Below are 14,924 nucleotides of genomic sequence, written 5' to 3' on the forward strand. Positions count from 1 at the left end.
AAGAAAAAAATGGAAAAAGCGAATAGGATATTTACATACTTTAAACGAATATTTAAACAATACATATTGTTAAATTGCTTAATCGTTAATACTTTAATAGTTATATATTACTTTCTGAAAAGTTAACATAGTAATGTGTTTAGTTTTTAAGATAAGACACCGGTTACAGAATGAGGACATATGGAATATTTCGTTCCTTTTTGTTCTACAAGAAAATTGTGATCTGGCTATGGACTTGAGTTAGATTAAATAATATATACCTAAATAACGTCAATTGATTCATAACACATAGTACAGGTGTTCACTGTTCAGGTATACAACACTGATACTATAGGTATCACAATTGTTAATATTGTCATTGTTGTGTACCCATCTTTCTCGCGGACATGATAATATACCAAATAATAATAATAATAATAATAATTGGAACCCGAATGTTGATGACTTTTGCATCTTCTTTTGGAAACATAATAGACGATACTTTTCTAGTTTAAATAAATGTGTTTGTAAAACACACATATCTACATAAATAATTTTTATTTTACATTTTTTTTTTTCGTTTTTAGGTCATTATGTGTTGAAATTTTAGGGAATTTTTCACTATTTTTTACCCAATAAGTAAAATTGGAATGAAAAAATACAACTCATCAAAATGTTTAGGTATGAATATTACATGAAAAGTATTAAAATTAATTTAATTTTACCATACATATATTACAAAAATACTTAAAACAAATATTAAACATTTTTTTTTAGTTTAAAACTAGTTTCACTGCAGTTTTACTAAAATCAAAATACAAATGTACCAATATAAATTATAATAAATTATTATTAATTTAAAAATCAATAAAAAAATGTTTTAATCTAACAGTTTATTTTTAGTGTTTGCGAGTATTTAGATCAAACAATTTATTAGGCCATTAGGGCATTTTTTTGTATTTTTCAGCTTATAAATGTATTATTGTAGTACATCAACATCCGGACCCCCAATAATAATAATAATATTGTTAAGTGTCTAATATGTCTTATAAGTGTCCTTGTCTCGTCGAGCCCGTTTCTGAGAAATAGCGAGAACGCCACCGCGGTGCACACAGCATCGCACACAATCTCCCTACCGGTTCGCCATCGCACTCGTCTGCATATGTGTGTGCGTGCGCGTCTGTGCAGTGTGAGTGTGTGCGCGTGAGTTTTTTTTTTACAATATTATATATTATTGTTTCCTTACCTGTTTACAGCCGTACCTATATAAACAAAAACCGGTATTAAATAACTTTTAATTCCTATCCGGAGACAATTGTGTGTGGTGCTGAACGTGGACCGCGTTCGAATTTTATTTTATTTATTTTCCGTAAAAGTCTTCTGTGGACTTCTTCGCGATGGCTGTAAGTATTTTTCTTTAACTGTAACCTGAAATATTAAAACACCTATTATAGTAATTTTAATGTAGAATAATACATCTGATCATCTGAATAATATTATATACTATGGACGAATGCACGATATTATTTTTACTATACAAAACCGGAAAATGATTTTTAAAAAAAACTATTAGTTTATTTTACTAATTATAAAAATGTAAAAATAACATTTTTTTTCTTTGTAATATTTTTACGAAAATTTCCTATAATATATTATTAGCAATTTTATGATTCGGTACACATAAATACTCGTAAACTTAAATACTGTTTACATTTTAACTTACCAATTAACCTATAACCAAGGCTGTTTAGATTTTAATTTACCAATTTACTATAGGTAAATTAATACAATTAATAGGCTGATTTTAACTTCCCAATCTATAATATTAATATACTAGAATAAAAAATAATTTGATTATAGTTTCTAACACTTAAATAATCTATGTTCAATATTTGTATTAATTGTAATTAATTGTCTTGAAAAATTCTGGACATTCATTGTAAAATATAGCTTTAACTAAATAAGAAATTTGTTGAGCTTATATAGCTCATAACTTTAGAAGGAGTTATTCGGTTAAATTGTAATTATATTTAATCTATTAACATGCATTTGCATAAAGTAAAAGGTAGTATATATCTAGATTTTAATCACCTAAGCCAATATTATATGGGTTATAGGTGGTTACCAGTTGTTTTTTTTTAAGAATTTTACAATAATATACATTACACCTTAGACCTACTGTAAAGATCTAAGAGTGAATGTATACTAGCACAGTTATCTATATGTTTAATCGTTGAACAAAATGTATATAAATACAATATATTATTATTTATTGTAATAAAATATTTTCTACTATTATTAATAAGTATAAATAAATAAGCACCTACTATAACAGGATGGTATAAAAAGATTTATGTTAAACAGAGACTTCGATCAATGGCACTCTGATTTTAAATATATTAATGTCTATTATTATACATCAGAAGTGTTTAAAATTCTATGTATTTTCTTTATTTTTAGTATTAAAGAAAATCGACCCATAAAACCTAAAATTCAATATAAATATAAATAAAATAAAAATATTATTGATTAAAACTGATGTTTAAATAAATGTACTAAAAAAATTATGTTTATCATACTTCATTTATTAATTAATTAAATATATTGTACTAATTAAAATATACTGTATTTGTTAATACATTTCATAAAGTTAAAAAGAACTTGTCCAACAAGTTATAATTATAAATATATACATATTTATAATATTTTTATACATTATTAAAGAAATCAATATGTACTCGAATATGTTAGTTTATGTTTATAAAGTTCATAATTTAGTATAATAAGAGCAATTTTTCAATTCATTAAATAATAGTAATATGCAACAAATTATTTATTTATTTTGCAACGAATATAAATATTTAATTGGTATATATTATATATAAAATAATATTACTAAACCGTACTAAATACTTCATTTTTTTATAAAATTGTTGTAATATTATAGTAGGTAGATAATTAACAAATGTATTTAAATATCTTTTTCGTTTATTTTTGAATTCTACATTGATTTATGTTTCAAAATAATGATTATTTTTTAAGCTAAAAGTAACTTCATACAACTAAAAAATAATTTAAGTTTGTTGATATTATAAGTTTATTATGAAAACCTTTCTTTGGTAATCCAATAACATTTTAATGATTTTTTTCTAATGCATATATTAAAATATTGGGAATTTGCCACATTTTATAATGTAAAAATTTAACATTTCATATTAGTTATGAATGTTATAATATTTTTGATTCATAAAAGGTTTGGAACAAATTTGACCTACATAGTCGAAATCATAAAATTTAGCAACGCGCCTTATTATGTTTGTGTGATCATCACGATAGCGTTGGTGGATAATATTCATATTATAACCGAATAATATCTTATTATGAAACGATCATTTTCCGTTCAGCGAACCGTACAACAAGCAGCAATAATGATTGTTAGACCTCTGAATCTGAGGTCAACAGTAATAGAATCAAAAAAAGTCAAATTTCAATAATTTTACTGCGCCCGCCATTTATAGAATACGTATATCATAAAAATAATAACTCAAAATAGCTCTATAGCTGTCATTTCGAAATCAAGCGTCTCTTTGAACCAATATCGATTTAGGATCACTTTAAAAAGGATTATTTATTATTCTTACTAACTTATAACTAAGCACCTTTACCTGTGTAAATAATAATACATTTCAATAATACATGTACATGTGGTTGTTTATCTAAATGGAACTCAACTCATTTTCTACAATAGTGAACCAAATTGATGTATTTTCAACAAGTATTCTTGTTGGGCAACGCCTTATTACATGTTAAGGCGTCACGGAAATGAGTTATGATTACTCCTACGTATATATTATAAATGTACATATTATTAACTATTAAATGCACGATGGATGTATGGAGAAGATTTAGGAAATCCGCAAAGAATAGAAAGATTATAATTTTCGTGATATGCGAGCTATTTTAAAACTACTTAAAAAGTAATTAAAATTTAAAATATAAAAATAGTAGGTATAACCAAATTACTTTTGAATTTTTACTAATCCTTGTAATCAACAATTTTGAGTAAAAAATTAATATACCTATTTATAAAAAAAATGTAATCAATAAGTTATTTATATAATATATATCTATTATAATATAGAGGTTGTGGACAGCACTATTTTAATGTAGTATATTTAGTATGTATTTGTAATACAAAAAAATAATAAATATTACACCTTGTAATAAATGGTAAATCATTCAAATTCTACTAAAAAATAACTAAGACATAGGTATTGTTTTAATTAAAATTACAATATTTTAGTCATTGCATATTTTTCAAGTTATATATAATTAAAATATGAATATTAAAAATGGAAAAAAATAATCATAACTTTCATCATTGTCATTAACATTAGTTATATTTATCGGATAAATATATTAATGTAAATAGTATTTTATAAAGGAAAAATAAAGTTATATGTAACCGTATATTGAAAGAACTTTGAAAATACATAAAAAAATACGTTGAGCATTATTCCATCTGATTTGAGAAATCAAATAAATAGTTATCACTTAACTACCATCAAAAGGTTAAAATTTATTCTCGGCAATTTGACGATGAATGTATGGATGAAAAGCTTTGCCAAGAAAATTTATCATCACATCTAGTATTCTTCGACTCATTGGACTTGATAAACATTTCGATTGACACCGATGATGACAGACAGTTTGAAAATAAATCGTTCAGCTGTTTTGGCAAATCATCTCGCAACCAACACAGACGAAAAGCGTGTCAAAGGTACCTATAAGGTAACCGACCTTTATATAATATTATGTAGACACGTCTAGAGTGATGGTCAATTTTTCAAATATTTAAAATACTCATTGCTTAGTGCGACTAAACATCTACTTAATCATTTACTACGAATGACGATGCAAATTTTTTGATTCTTATTGATACCTATATTATTATTATTATTATTAGGGAGTTTAATACGATTGTTATTTTGCACGTTTAACAAAATATCATGTATGTAATAATTAATAACAAGCTATGATCTTATGAATGATTATTAGCGCATCTTTCAATTAAAATAATATATCATATAATAGGTACGTGATAATATAAGATATTATCCTGGTTATGAACGGAACAAAATTAATTTATTAATTCTGATGGAGCTAAATGTTCAAACGCCCAATGTAAAATTGTTTCTTTTGCTCAATAGTTCCTTTCTGTCTATAAAAATAATTTGGCATGCTGACGATGACGATTTAGTTGATTGGATAGAGATAATTTTGCTTTCGTTTCATAACAGTTTTAGATTTACCCACACCAAGGACAAGGTTTTTTCTAATAACATTTAAAATATCATAATCACACGATGATACCTACCGGCTACTACAAGCGAGAAATAAGCAAACTTCGTGTATGTCCATAAAACGTGTCTGGACGGTGATTGTATTTATCCTTGTCCGAAATATATTTACACAGTAACCTATGGATATTGGATATTCTTTACATAAAAATGTTGACATGATCTAAATTTACATACTAGTCCCGTAACATCTTCATTTTTTTTCTTTTCGTTTTATGTAATTTATATGAATATATTTTAATAATAAAAACATTTAATATGTTCACTCTCTTTTAGGACATACTACTTGAAAACGTGTAGCTCATACCCACTATTTAATGTAACAAGGTATTTAATATAATATTGATGTAAAAATAATTGATCGTTCGATATTTGTATTTATTTTATTTTATTAAAATATGCAAAAATAATGTCAGAAATGCTATAACTATGATGTAATGATATTCGTATGAATATATTATTATGATGTAGATTTTAAGCTATATAAAAAATGACTATACCAAGTTAGCACCCTGTAAGGAACTTAAAATAATATAATCGGCTTAAAATGTTTTACATTGATACACATTTAAGTAATTGATGCAATGTAGCTTTCAAAAACAAAAAAATAATATAATTTATAAGTTAATACATAATGTGGGTTTAACTTATAAAATTAAGTTATAATAGTTATTATTCCAATTTATTCCAGACTCCAGTTGTTATTATAAAATATGTCATACTTAATAGTGTGCACTGTGTTTATATCCTGAATTATTTTAGCAAAATTGCCTTAATAAATATTTTAAATTAAAAAAATATGATTTTAATAAAATCTATTTGTGTTCATCAATATAATAATATGATATTGTTCTCGATATATTAAACTACAAGATCCATTATTATATGGCAATGTGTTCACAACTTTCGCTTTATTGTCTAATAACAAAAATGATTTAAATAATTTAATTACTTTGAAATTACATATTATATAAAGTTAATCGAAAAATGATAATTAGGAATTATGTGTTGAAACTATATATTTTTTTATGACCTTTGCAATTAAATTTTTTTAAATGCTTTAAATGTAAAAATGGTACAATTATTATGTTGTTGATGAAATCATATAATTAATACTATAAATTATGCAAATGGATGTTATGTGCTATATATAATATATTATATATATATATATATATGATATTATTTATGATCATCAATCGCTGTATTAAAAATATATAATTAGGTACTTACTTACTCCAATAGTGTGACAAATTAAGCATTTATCATCGACATAACAATTTATAGTATATAAAATGCAAAAATAAATTTTTATGATTAAAGCACAAATTAAACATATTTTTTTCCAAAATCAAAGTGCAATTTTTGATTTAAATTTTACAAAATAAGCAAAAAAACCTGGCAGAATATCAAATTAGGCAGACCAGTTTTAAAAAAAAAAAGCATTTACGATCTTGTATAATAAGTACTGTCACAATACTGACAAATATCGTGGAATATATGTACAGGTTATAATATTATAATATAATGTTATATTATCTGTAAAAAGATAATGATTTCACCTTGAAAGCTCGAATTATTTAATATTATTATCTCGAAACACACCACTATTATATTATGTGGTCAATTAAATTGTGTTTATGCATGTACGATGTAGGTACATAGCTTGTAATTATATGAAATTTAAATAAATAAATAAATATGTAAATTCATTTATTTTTAGATGCACTATTTAGTGCTAAGTCGTAGGAAGTTACATATTAAATTATTCAATTAAATATAACAGTAGTATATTTTAGTAAATAATTGAAGCAAGAACAAAAAATATGAGTTATTATAAATCTTAAAGGTTTTATGAAAAATTACGTATTTACTAATAATAGAATAAACTTAGTATTAAGTCTTATAATATTATATATATTTATACCTAACAATATAATTGATAATTTATTATCAATTAATGAATTATTCAATTATATATTATATAAATTACTTATAATTTTAATTTGCAACTTCCGTTTTTTTGCACTGTATCTAAAATAATAATTGTTATAAATAAAAAAAATTGTATATTTTACTAATTAGGCACCTACCTAGTAGGATACATAGATGACTAAATCAACAGCAGTATACATTTTTGTAGGGAATAAGGAAATAATATTATGACCAGTAATTTAAATAAATATATTCATTATTTAATTTATTTTTTCAGTTGACCATTGTGTTGGGGTTGACTATCTTAAGTGTAGCAAACTATGGTAATACATTTGAGTTTTCTGGACTTAACCCATCAGTACAAATCAAATCACAAATAAAACCAACCATAAAACCATTTTCTACACAGACTAATCAAGTAAGTTAAATGTTAATTATGTTGTGTACACAAATTCTTACGGTTGTAATTGTTAATAGCCTTATCAAGCAGACCAATTTAAGTCAGTGTTTGGACAAAATACTGTACCTGTAAAGCCTTTTGGAGCCCCATTTGATCACTTTAAACCAGCTTATCAACCTTATCAACAACCATTCAGGACAAATTATCAACCATTTGGTCCTTATCCTGGATACCCAGGACCTGTTGTATATCCCGGCCATGGTGGTTATCAAGGACCAGAGGCTTACTCCTCTCCATCTTACCGTTTTGATGAACTTAACCACAAGCCATTTGGTTTCCAACCACCATTACCAGCACCGGTCCAGCCAACGTTCAATCAATACAAGTTTGGTCCAGCAAAAAAATTCAATAAGAATTTCCCAGGATTGGCCGATTTCAATCAACCGGGCAAATATTTCCAAGAACACCAATTTGGAGCATATCACGGACCTGAATTTTCCTCTGCTATTGTGCCTGCAGAACACAATATTAAACAATCAAAACCTAAAGATACGTTTTTAGGCAAGCCAATTTTTCCGACTTTACCCGAATTCGGATTACCTAAACAAACCAGCTTTGGATTTCCTTCGCCATCATTCGGATATCCAGTACCAAACTTCCCACCAGTTCAGGTATGGCTAAAATTATCAAAAATAAATCATACAATATCATAATGCGTGATTCTAAGTATGTGGTCTTCGACTGAATAATCTCAAGACCTCAATAAACTTCTAGACCCATTAGGACTCTTAGGGTTGTAACTTTTGAGGCACAATTTGTACTTATTCGTTATTATAACATATTTGCTTATATAACACCTGTATAATGGCTGAACAAATATTTTTTTTATTTGGCTTTATTTTGGATTTGTTTCTTTTCTTCTTAGTTTTATCCATTCAAATGAAACAATTAACATAAATTACATCATAGCACTTTGTTTGTAGTATATATATTAGGCTTTTTTTTTTTTAGACGAATATCTATTCTCTAATCACGATTCATATCCATAACAGATGTAAAATATTATTATTAAAAAGTATGTCAAATGAAAACAAGTTTTGGTTGCAATTTACGTGATAATTGTAATTTACCATAGGCTTGATATTTTTTTACTCGCCGAGGATGGTCTGCAGTTTCAATTTCAATATAAGTTTTCACATTGCTTAATATATACATCTCCATATTAATCTGCTGCCTACATGATTTTTTTATATAATAATATATTATTTATTTTAGCTGTAATGCTTATATTGCATAATATAATAATATATTATGTATGTTTATTGTTGATATATTTTCTATATATTCAAACTATTTTACAAAAATTAAATAACTATTAATTATTAGTGTATTATTAGGTTTAAAGAATGATTATTTTGTTTAAAAATAATTAAATATTGTAAGGTTATTACTTATTTATGCTTATATAAATGTGAAAAGTAAAACATTATAGTTATAGTATAATTAAAAGTTTAATAAATTTGTGAATACTTAGAATTTTCTGATTTAAACTTTTAAAACATATTAAATTATCAATATACTTTTAGAAACTTGATATGAAAATTTAGGTATAAATATCTTAGCTAGTATAAATAAAATTAAAATACTACAATTTTAAAACGTATCACTTATAATTTTATCACATATTGTTATTTCGACCGATTAACTTATAAGATTAAAGTAACTCGTAAGTGGGGATACATGAAGACTCGACCCCCTTCCTAATTTAAAAGCCTAGTTAAAACTATAAAGATTACGACGATAGAGTCGAAATAGCATATTTTTTTTTATTTTAAATGATATTAATTACGACCATAAAGGCATAAACCAAAAACACATTATTTGGTAGAATTGATTACCCACTGATAAAGTATTATTTCTAATAATACCTTAATAAACCTAATACGATATATTGTTATTCAGCCTTTTGTCAGCACCGTAATACCGTCGGTGAAAAGCGCACCCACTACAGTCGTTCCGGTGGATGCCGTAGACGTGGAAAAAAAATTCGGTGGAGCTGAAATCACTACCTCTATCATCCCGTTGTCTTCGGCTCAAGATGAATCGGCAACGGTGCAACAGAAATCCGATCAGGTCACGGGCAAGCCGTCGGAAGCGACGCCTGAAAGCCCCGCTCAGGAGGAGATCACTACCGGTTTAGTCTCTGCTGCCGAAGACCCCGCAGCCGAAGTAGCGCCCAACAATGAAGTGCCCGCAGCCGAAGTAGCGGCCAACAATGAAGTGCCCGCGGCTGAAGTAGCGACCAACAACGAAGTTCCCGCAGCCGAAGTAGCGGCCAACAATGAAGTTCCCGCGGCTGAAGTAGCGACCAACAATGAAGTGCCCGCGGCTGAAGTAGCGACCAACAATGAAGTGCCCGCCGCGGCCCAGGACGCCGCCCCGGCCAACGAACAAAGCGCACCACCGTCGGAGAGCAACGAACCCATCAGCAGCGCCGATAACGATAAAATCGCATCCGTCCCGGAAAACCAAGAGCCCGTCGTGGAACTCGGCTCGGTCGTGGTAGCCCAAGATGTCAAGGAGACCTCGAGCGCCGCACCGGCTGAGGTTTCAAACGACCCGAGCGAATCGTCCACCGTCGGCGGATCCGAACTAGTCACGGAGAACAAACCCAACGCCGGTGTTCCGACCGGTGAGTAGATTTTTTTGGTTTTTCCGTACACTTTATGATAATAAAGAATCTTAGTGACGTAAGCGAGGACGAGTCAACGCTCTATAAGACGTAAAAATCGTTAAAAAAAAAGCGGAATCGTATTATTTGTACGCATAGTAATCGAAACGCGCATTATTTTATTTAAAGCACGAGGTTGTTGTTAATCATAACGACGTTTATAACCACTAAATCGTATTTCACAACGTACCTAGAGTATATTATGATAATAAATCGGACACGTTTAAAAATTTAATTTGAAACGAACATATTTTTTATTTCACGCCCGGTAAAATGCCTCGTCACTTCGGAGTAATTCCACTATACAGTTGCCCGCAAATATTAAACATTTCGTGCGGTAATTTCAAATTCAATTAAAACCTAATCTCGTCCGACATAAGACCGCTCGTCTGTTTCATTATTATATTTATTATAAATTCAATTGAAACATTCGAGTTGACCGCTATAGCGTTCAATGACTTACCAAATTCATTCGGCTCACAAATAATTATTACAAAGATCACCTCCAGTGCGTAATATTATCTAACGAGGCCAATGTACCGTTTTGGAATATTATTGTTTATGTTTTCTTATTAAATAACTGAAATTTTATATTGTTCAAATACAAACAAAAAACTGGCAAGTCTGAATCACGCCAGTTCGGTAGTTCGTAAATACGCCGCAGTGAATTTGATTAATCTTTGTTGGCACGGTTTTATGCGTCATAATATTCGAGCACAAGTTCATTATACATTTGATGAGTATAGCTGCGATTGTTATCATATTTATAATACTGACCGTGCACACTAACAGTGTGATATCTAGTGAGATCGTTGTAAAAATATAATATAAACATACTATTTTAGTACCTATGAATAATAAAATATAATTATAAAAATGATTATATGAATAAAATATTAAGATTTCGTACGATTAGTTATTTTAAGCTCACGGTGGTAAATATATTTAATTCATGGGCGTACTTCTTGTAAATTTGTATAAATTAATAATAAAGAATCACGTTAGAACCCTGATCATAATCTCAGCGAAAAATATATATATATATATAATATATGGTACCTATCAATATGTTCGAAAATCGTTGTCCAACAACTATTTTGAACACTATTGTGAATTTCAAATTTATAAGTTTAAATTATAAGTACTTATCTTGTCCCTGCAGTGAGCCTGCCGGGTCTACCCGTCGAACTACAAAACTCGAATTTCGGATCCATATCGGACACGTCTTCTCTGGGTCTGTTCGGTGCATCAGGATTCCCACCGAACTTTGGACAGTCCGTTGGTGTCCAACAGCCGTCGTACTACCCCTACTTCGATGCTCCCAAGTTCTCGGATGAAGAACTGAAGGCGTTCGCAGCTAGTTTCGGAACCAATGTCCCACAGTCTGGCCAGGTTGTCGGAAGCGCAGACCCAACAGTTAAAATCACCGAGAGCACTTTCAGCAATCCGTCGGCTGAGATCGCTACCAAACTCGAAACTGGAGACAAGGTTGTAAGTGATGTCAAAGCCGTGAGCGAAGAGAAGAAAACAACTGTTGAATCGCAATCCAGCAAAATCACAGTATCACAGCCGAAGTTAAATACTGTACAAATTATCCAAGATGACCCGTTCAACGGACAGTTGCCTTTGTTGTAAGTATATAATAACCGGAGTTACATAATACTTACCTATACTATAAGTGATTTGCCTAGTCATTTTTGAGCGACATGTCTGGCGGAATTTAGGCTTTAATCGTTTTAGAAAGATTCAAAACGAAACGAATAAGCAATACACGCTAATATTTAGACTTCTAAAGTTAAGAAGTCTAAGTATATAAAAAAAAAATACAAAAATATAATACAGTGCTGTTAAAATCAAACAAAATTGTACTTATTTTGTTATAATTAAAATGAAATTTTCTTATTATATACTAGTATAAAAAAAAAACATATTGAAAAAAATAACTTTAAACTTTTTAATTTGAGTATTCTGAATAGTTTCCAACTCAGGATATATAATAAATGCGGGTTTCTATAAATAAAAAAACGTCGGTCGTGTTTTTATACATTCTGCACACGGTACAAAATAATAAAAAAAATCTTTTTATTAAGTAGCTGTGTGTAATTATTAAATATACATAAAATATATCGTAACTCTGCACTTACGATAAACAATGAATTGCCAAATAATACTAGTCGCGTCCTGAAGGCTGAAACGGATTTATAACTATAATAATATTACTCATCAATATACTATAGTGAGCCTATTTCTGCCAATAGAACAAAATATAAGCAAATAACTTCCGAGTCATACAGTGGTATTATTATTCTTATCTATATCGTATACGTTATTATTATGTAATTTTACTCGTCACGCCTCGGCTCACGTCTACAAATTGTACGTATATTTTTCAGGTATGACCCATCCAACTCCGGCTCGCCCCTGGACACATATAAGTTCTACAACCACCCGTCCGTGTCCGCCTTGTCGTCTCAAGCATCTCTGGCCTCGTACTCGCCCGAGTCCGCGTTCAATAACTTCGGAACCCAATTCCATCAAGGCTACTTGGTCGAAGGATCGCCCTCGTTGACACCGCTCACCAAGACAGTCGTGCAGTCCGACCAGACGCCGATTTCCATCTCGTCTCTGGACCATCCGCTCCACAGCCAGGTGTTCAAATACTCGCAATCGTTCGTGCCGTATCCCGGACTGGTGACCGGCAATAACAACGCTGCCGCTTTCCAAACTTTCGACGTATCGTCCACCGCCGCTCCGGTCGTCTCCTCCACCACTGCCGCCGCCGCGGCCGCTGACGTTTCCGTCCAGTCGACATCCACTCCGGATGTTGCGGTCGAGAGCAGCAGTGAAGTTCCAGCCGCCGAAACAGCTTAAGGTGTCCACGATGTTCTTCCCGCCATTCCCCTATCTCCGGAAATGGTCTCTTTACTTACTTTCCTCGTTCTTTCAATAACAAGCCATCCAACATTGCCTTTGTACAATATATTTGTGCCAATTTCCACGATGACTGAACACGGCGATCTGTTCGCAGTACCGAAGATCGGCAGGGTTGCCAGCCAATTTCAAAAGACTATAAATACGTGCCTATTGTAATTATTAATTAATATTATTGAACCATGATTATGTAATTTTTTTACACAAACGTATTTAAATACAAATTACTGAGTATAATAATAATAATAACCATACCGTCTAAAAGCATACATTTTTTTATGTAGTTATTATATACCGTGTTCCTGTTAGTGATTTTTATCCAAAATAATTATTTATTTACCAGCACGTCATTAAATGCTCGTAATATAAATAGGTTTATAGCCATATAAATACTTACTTTACTAAAATATAATACATTATATTATATACTATACCTACTCATAATGTATACCCAATGAAAGTGTGCGCACGACGCGCATTATTATTATGATGATGTTGAAAAAATAAATCATACCGATTTATAATAATCTTAACTGTAAGTACCAGTCTATATGTTCGTATAATAGACATCATATTGTGGAAATTATTATTAAGAGACTATCCGTGTACACTTTAAATTCTGAAGGCCGTCGTGTGACGGTGGATGATGAAGTAAGTATAATAAGTATAATATTATATTGTATATTATATATAAATGATGTATTGTGTCAAATTTAAACCTCGCCGCTAAACGTTGGTTGTTCCAGAGTATTATGTAACCGTCATTCTTCTTTGCAGTGATTATTTATTATTTTTTGTTTTATCGAGAACAAAATACTTTAATACAATACAGTTTTTAACTTACCTATTGTTGATATTTAAACGTGAATAATTGTAAATTATGAATTAATTAATTTAATAACAATACTCTTATTATATATTAATTGTTAATATAAATATAAGTTGTATTTATTTTTATATTTTTTGAATCGCGGATTATTAAATTTTTGATTGTAAATAAGTTATTATACAAGATTCCTCATAAGTTTATCTTACAGCATTTTAAAAATATCGAAAATACATACATCCAATTTATTTTTATGGAAATTTTGACAAAATTGGGTATCTAAATTTTAAATTAAAAATAACAACTTTATAGTTATTAATTTGTAATTCTAAAAATATTAATCGTAGATTCTTGGAAATTTTTACTATTACACATTGATTATTACTAGATAGTAATAAAACGCTATTAAATTTTCAAAATATTTAAAATAATCTTGAGAAATTTTTCTGTTTTTATTATAATTATTCACACAAATCTACTCTAAATTAATATTGATTTATATAAGCTATGAGCTATGTTTTGGCGAAAATTATTTCAATTGATCGAATCAAGATAATTACATAATACCTACTTGTAATAGAAACTACTTAAATTCAATCAAAACATAAACTATCTTTAGAAATGGCTTTAGAAATGGAAGCTGCTTGGACTCGTCCCTTCGCTCGAAATCGTTTTTTGTATATAATAATTTACTGTAAAAAAAATTTCAGTTTCCAATTTAAAAAAACAATAAAAATAAAAAACTAAAAACTTCATAATATA

General features: G+C 29.1%; 1 protein-coding gene across 1 annotated transcript; it reads left to right on the forward strand.

Moving 5' to 3' along the window:
* The first annotated feature begins 1,223 nt into the window (after positions 1 to 1,223).
* LOC132919380 (mucin-5AC-like) lies at positions 1,224 to 13,605 on the forward strand. The gene is made up of 6 exons (XM_060980957.1): positions 1,224 to 1,382; positions 7,552 to 7,692; positions 7,752 to 8,345; positions 9,637 to 10,366; positions 11,568 to 12,036; positions 12,799 to 13,605. The coding sequence occupies exons 1-6, from the start codon at positions 1,377 to 1,379 to the stop codon at positions 13,274 to 13,276; spliced, it is 2,418 nt and encodes an 805-aa protein (XP_060836940.1). The 5' UTR covers positions 1,224 to 1,376; the 3' UTR covers positions 13,277 to 13,605.
* Positions 13,606 to 14,924: the final 1,319 nt, after the last annotated feature.

Source organism: Rhopalosiphum padi, chromosome 2, assembly GCF_020882245.1.
Source record: "Rhopalosiphum padi isolate XX-2018 chromosome 2, ASM2088224v1, whole genome shotgun sequence".
Lineage (NCBI taxonomy): Eukaryota > Metazoa > Arthropoda > Insecta > Hemiptera > Aphididae > Rhopalosiphum > Rhopalosiphum padi.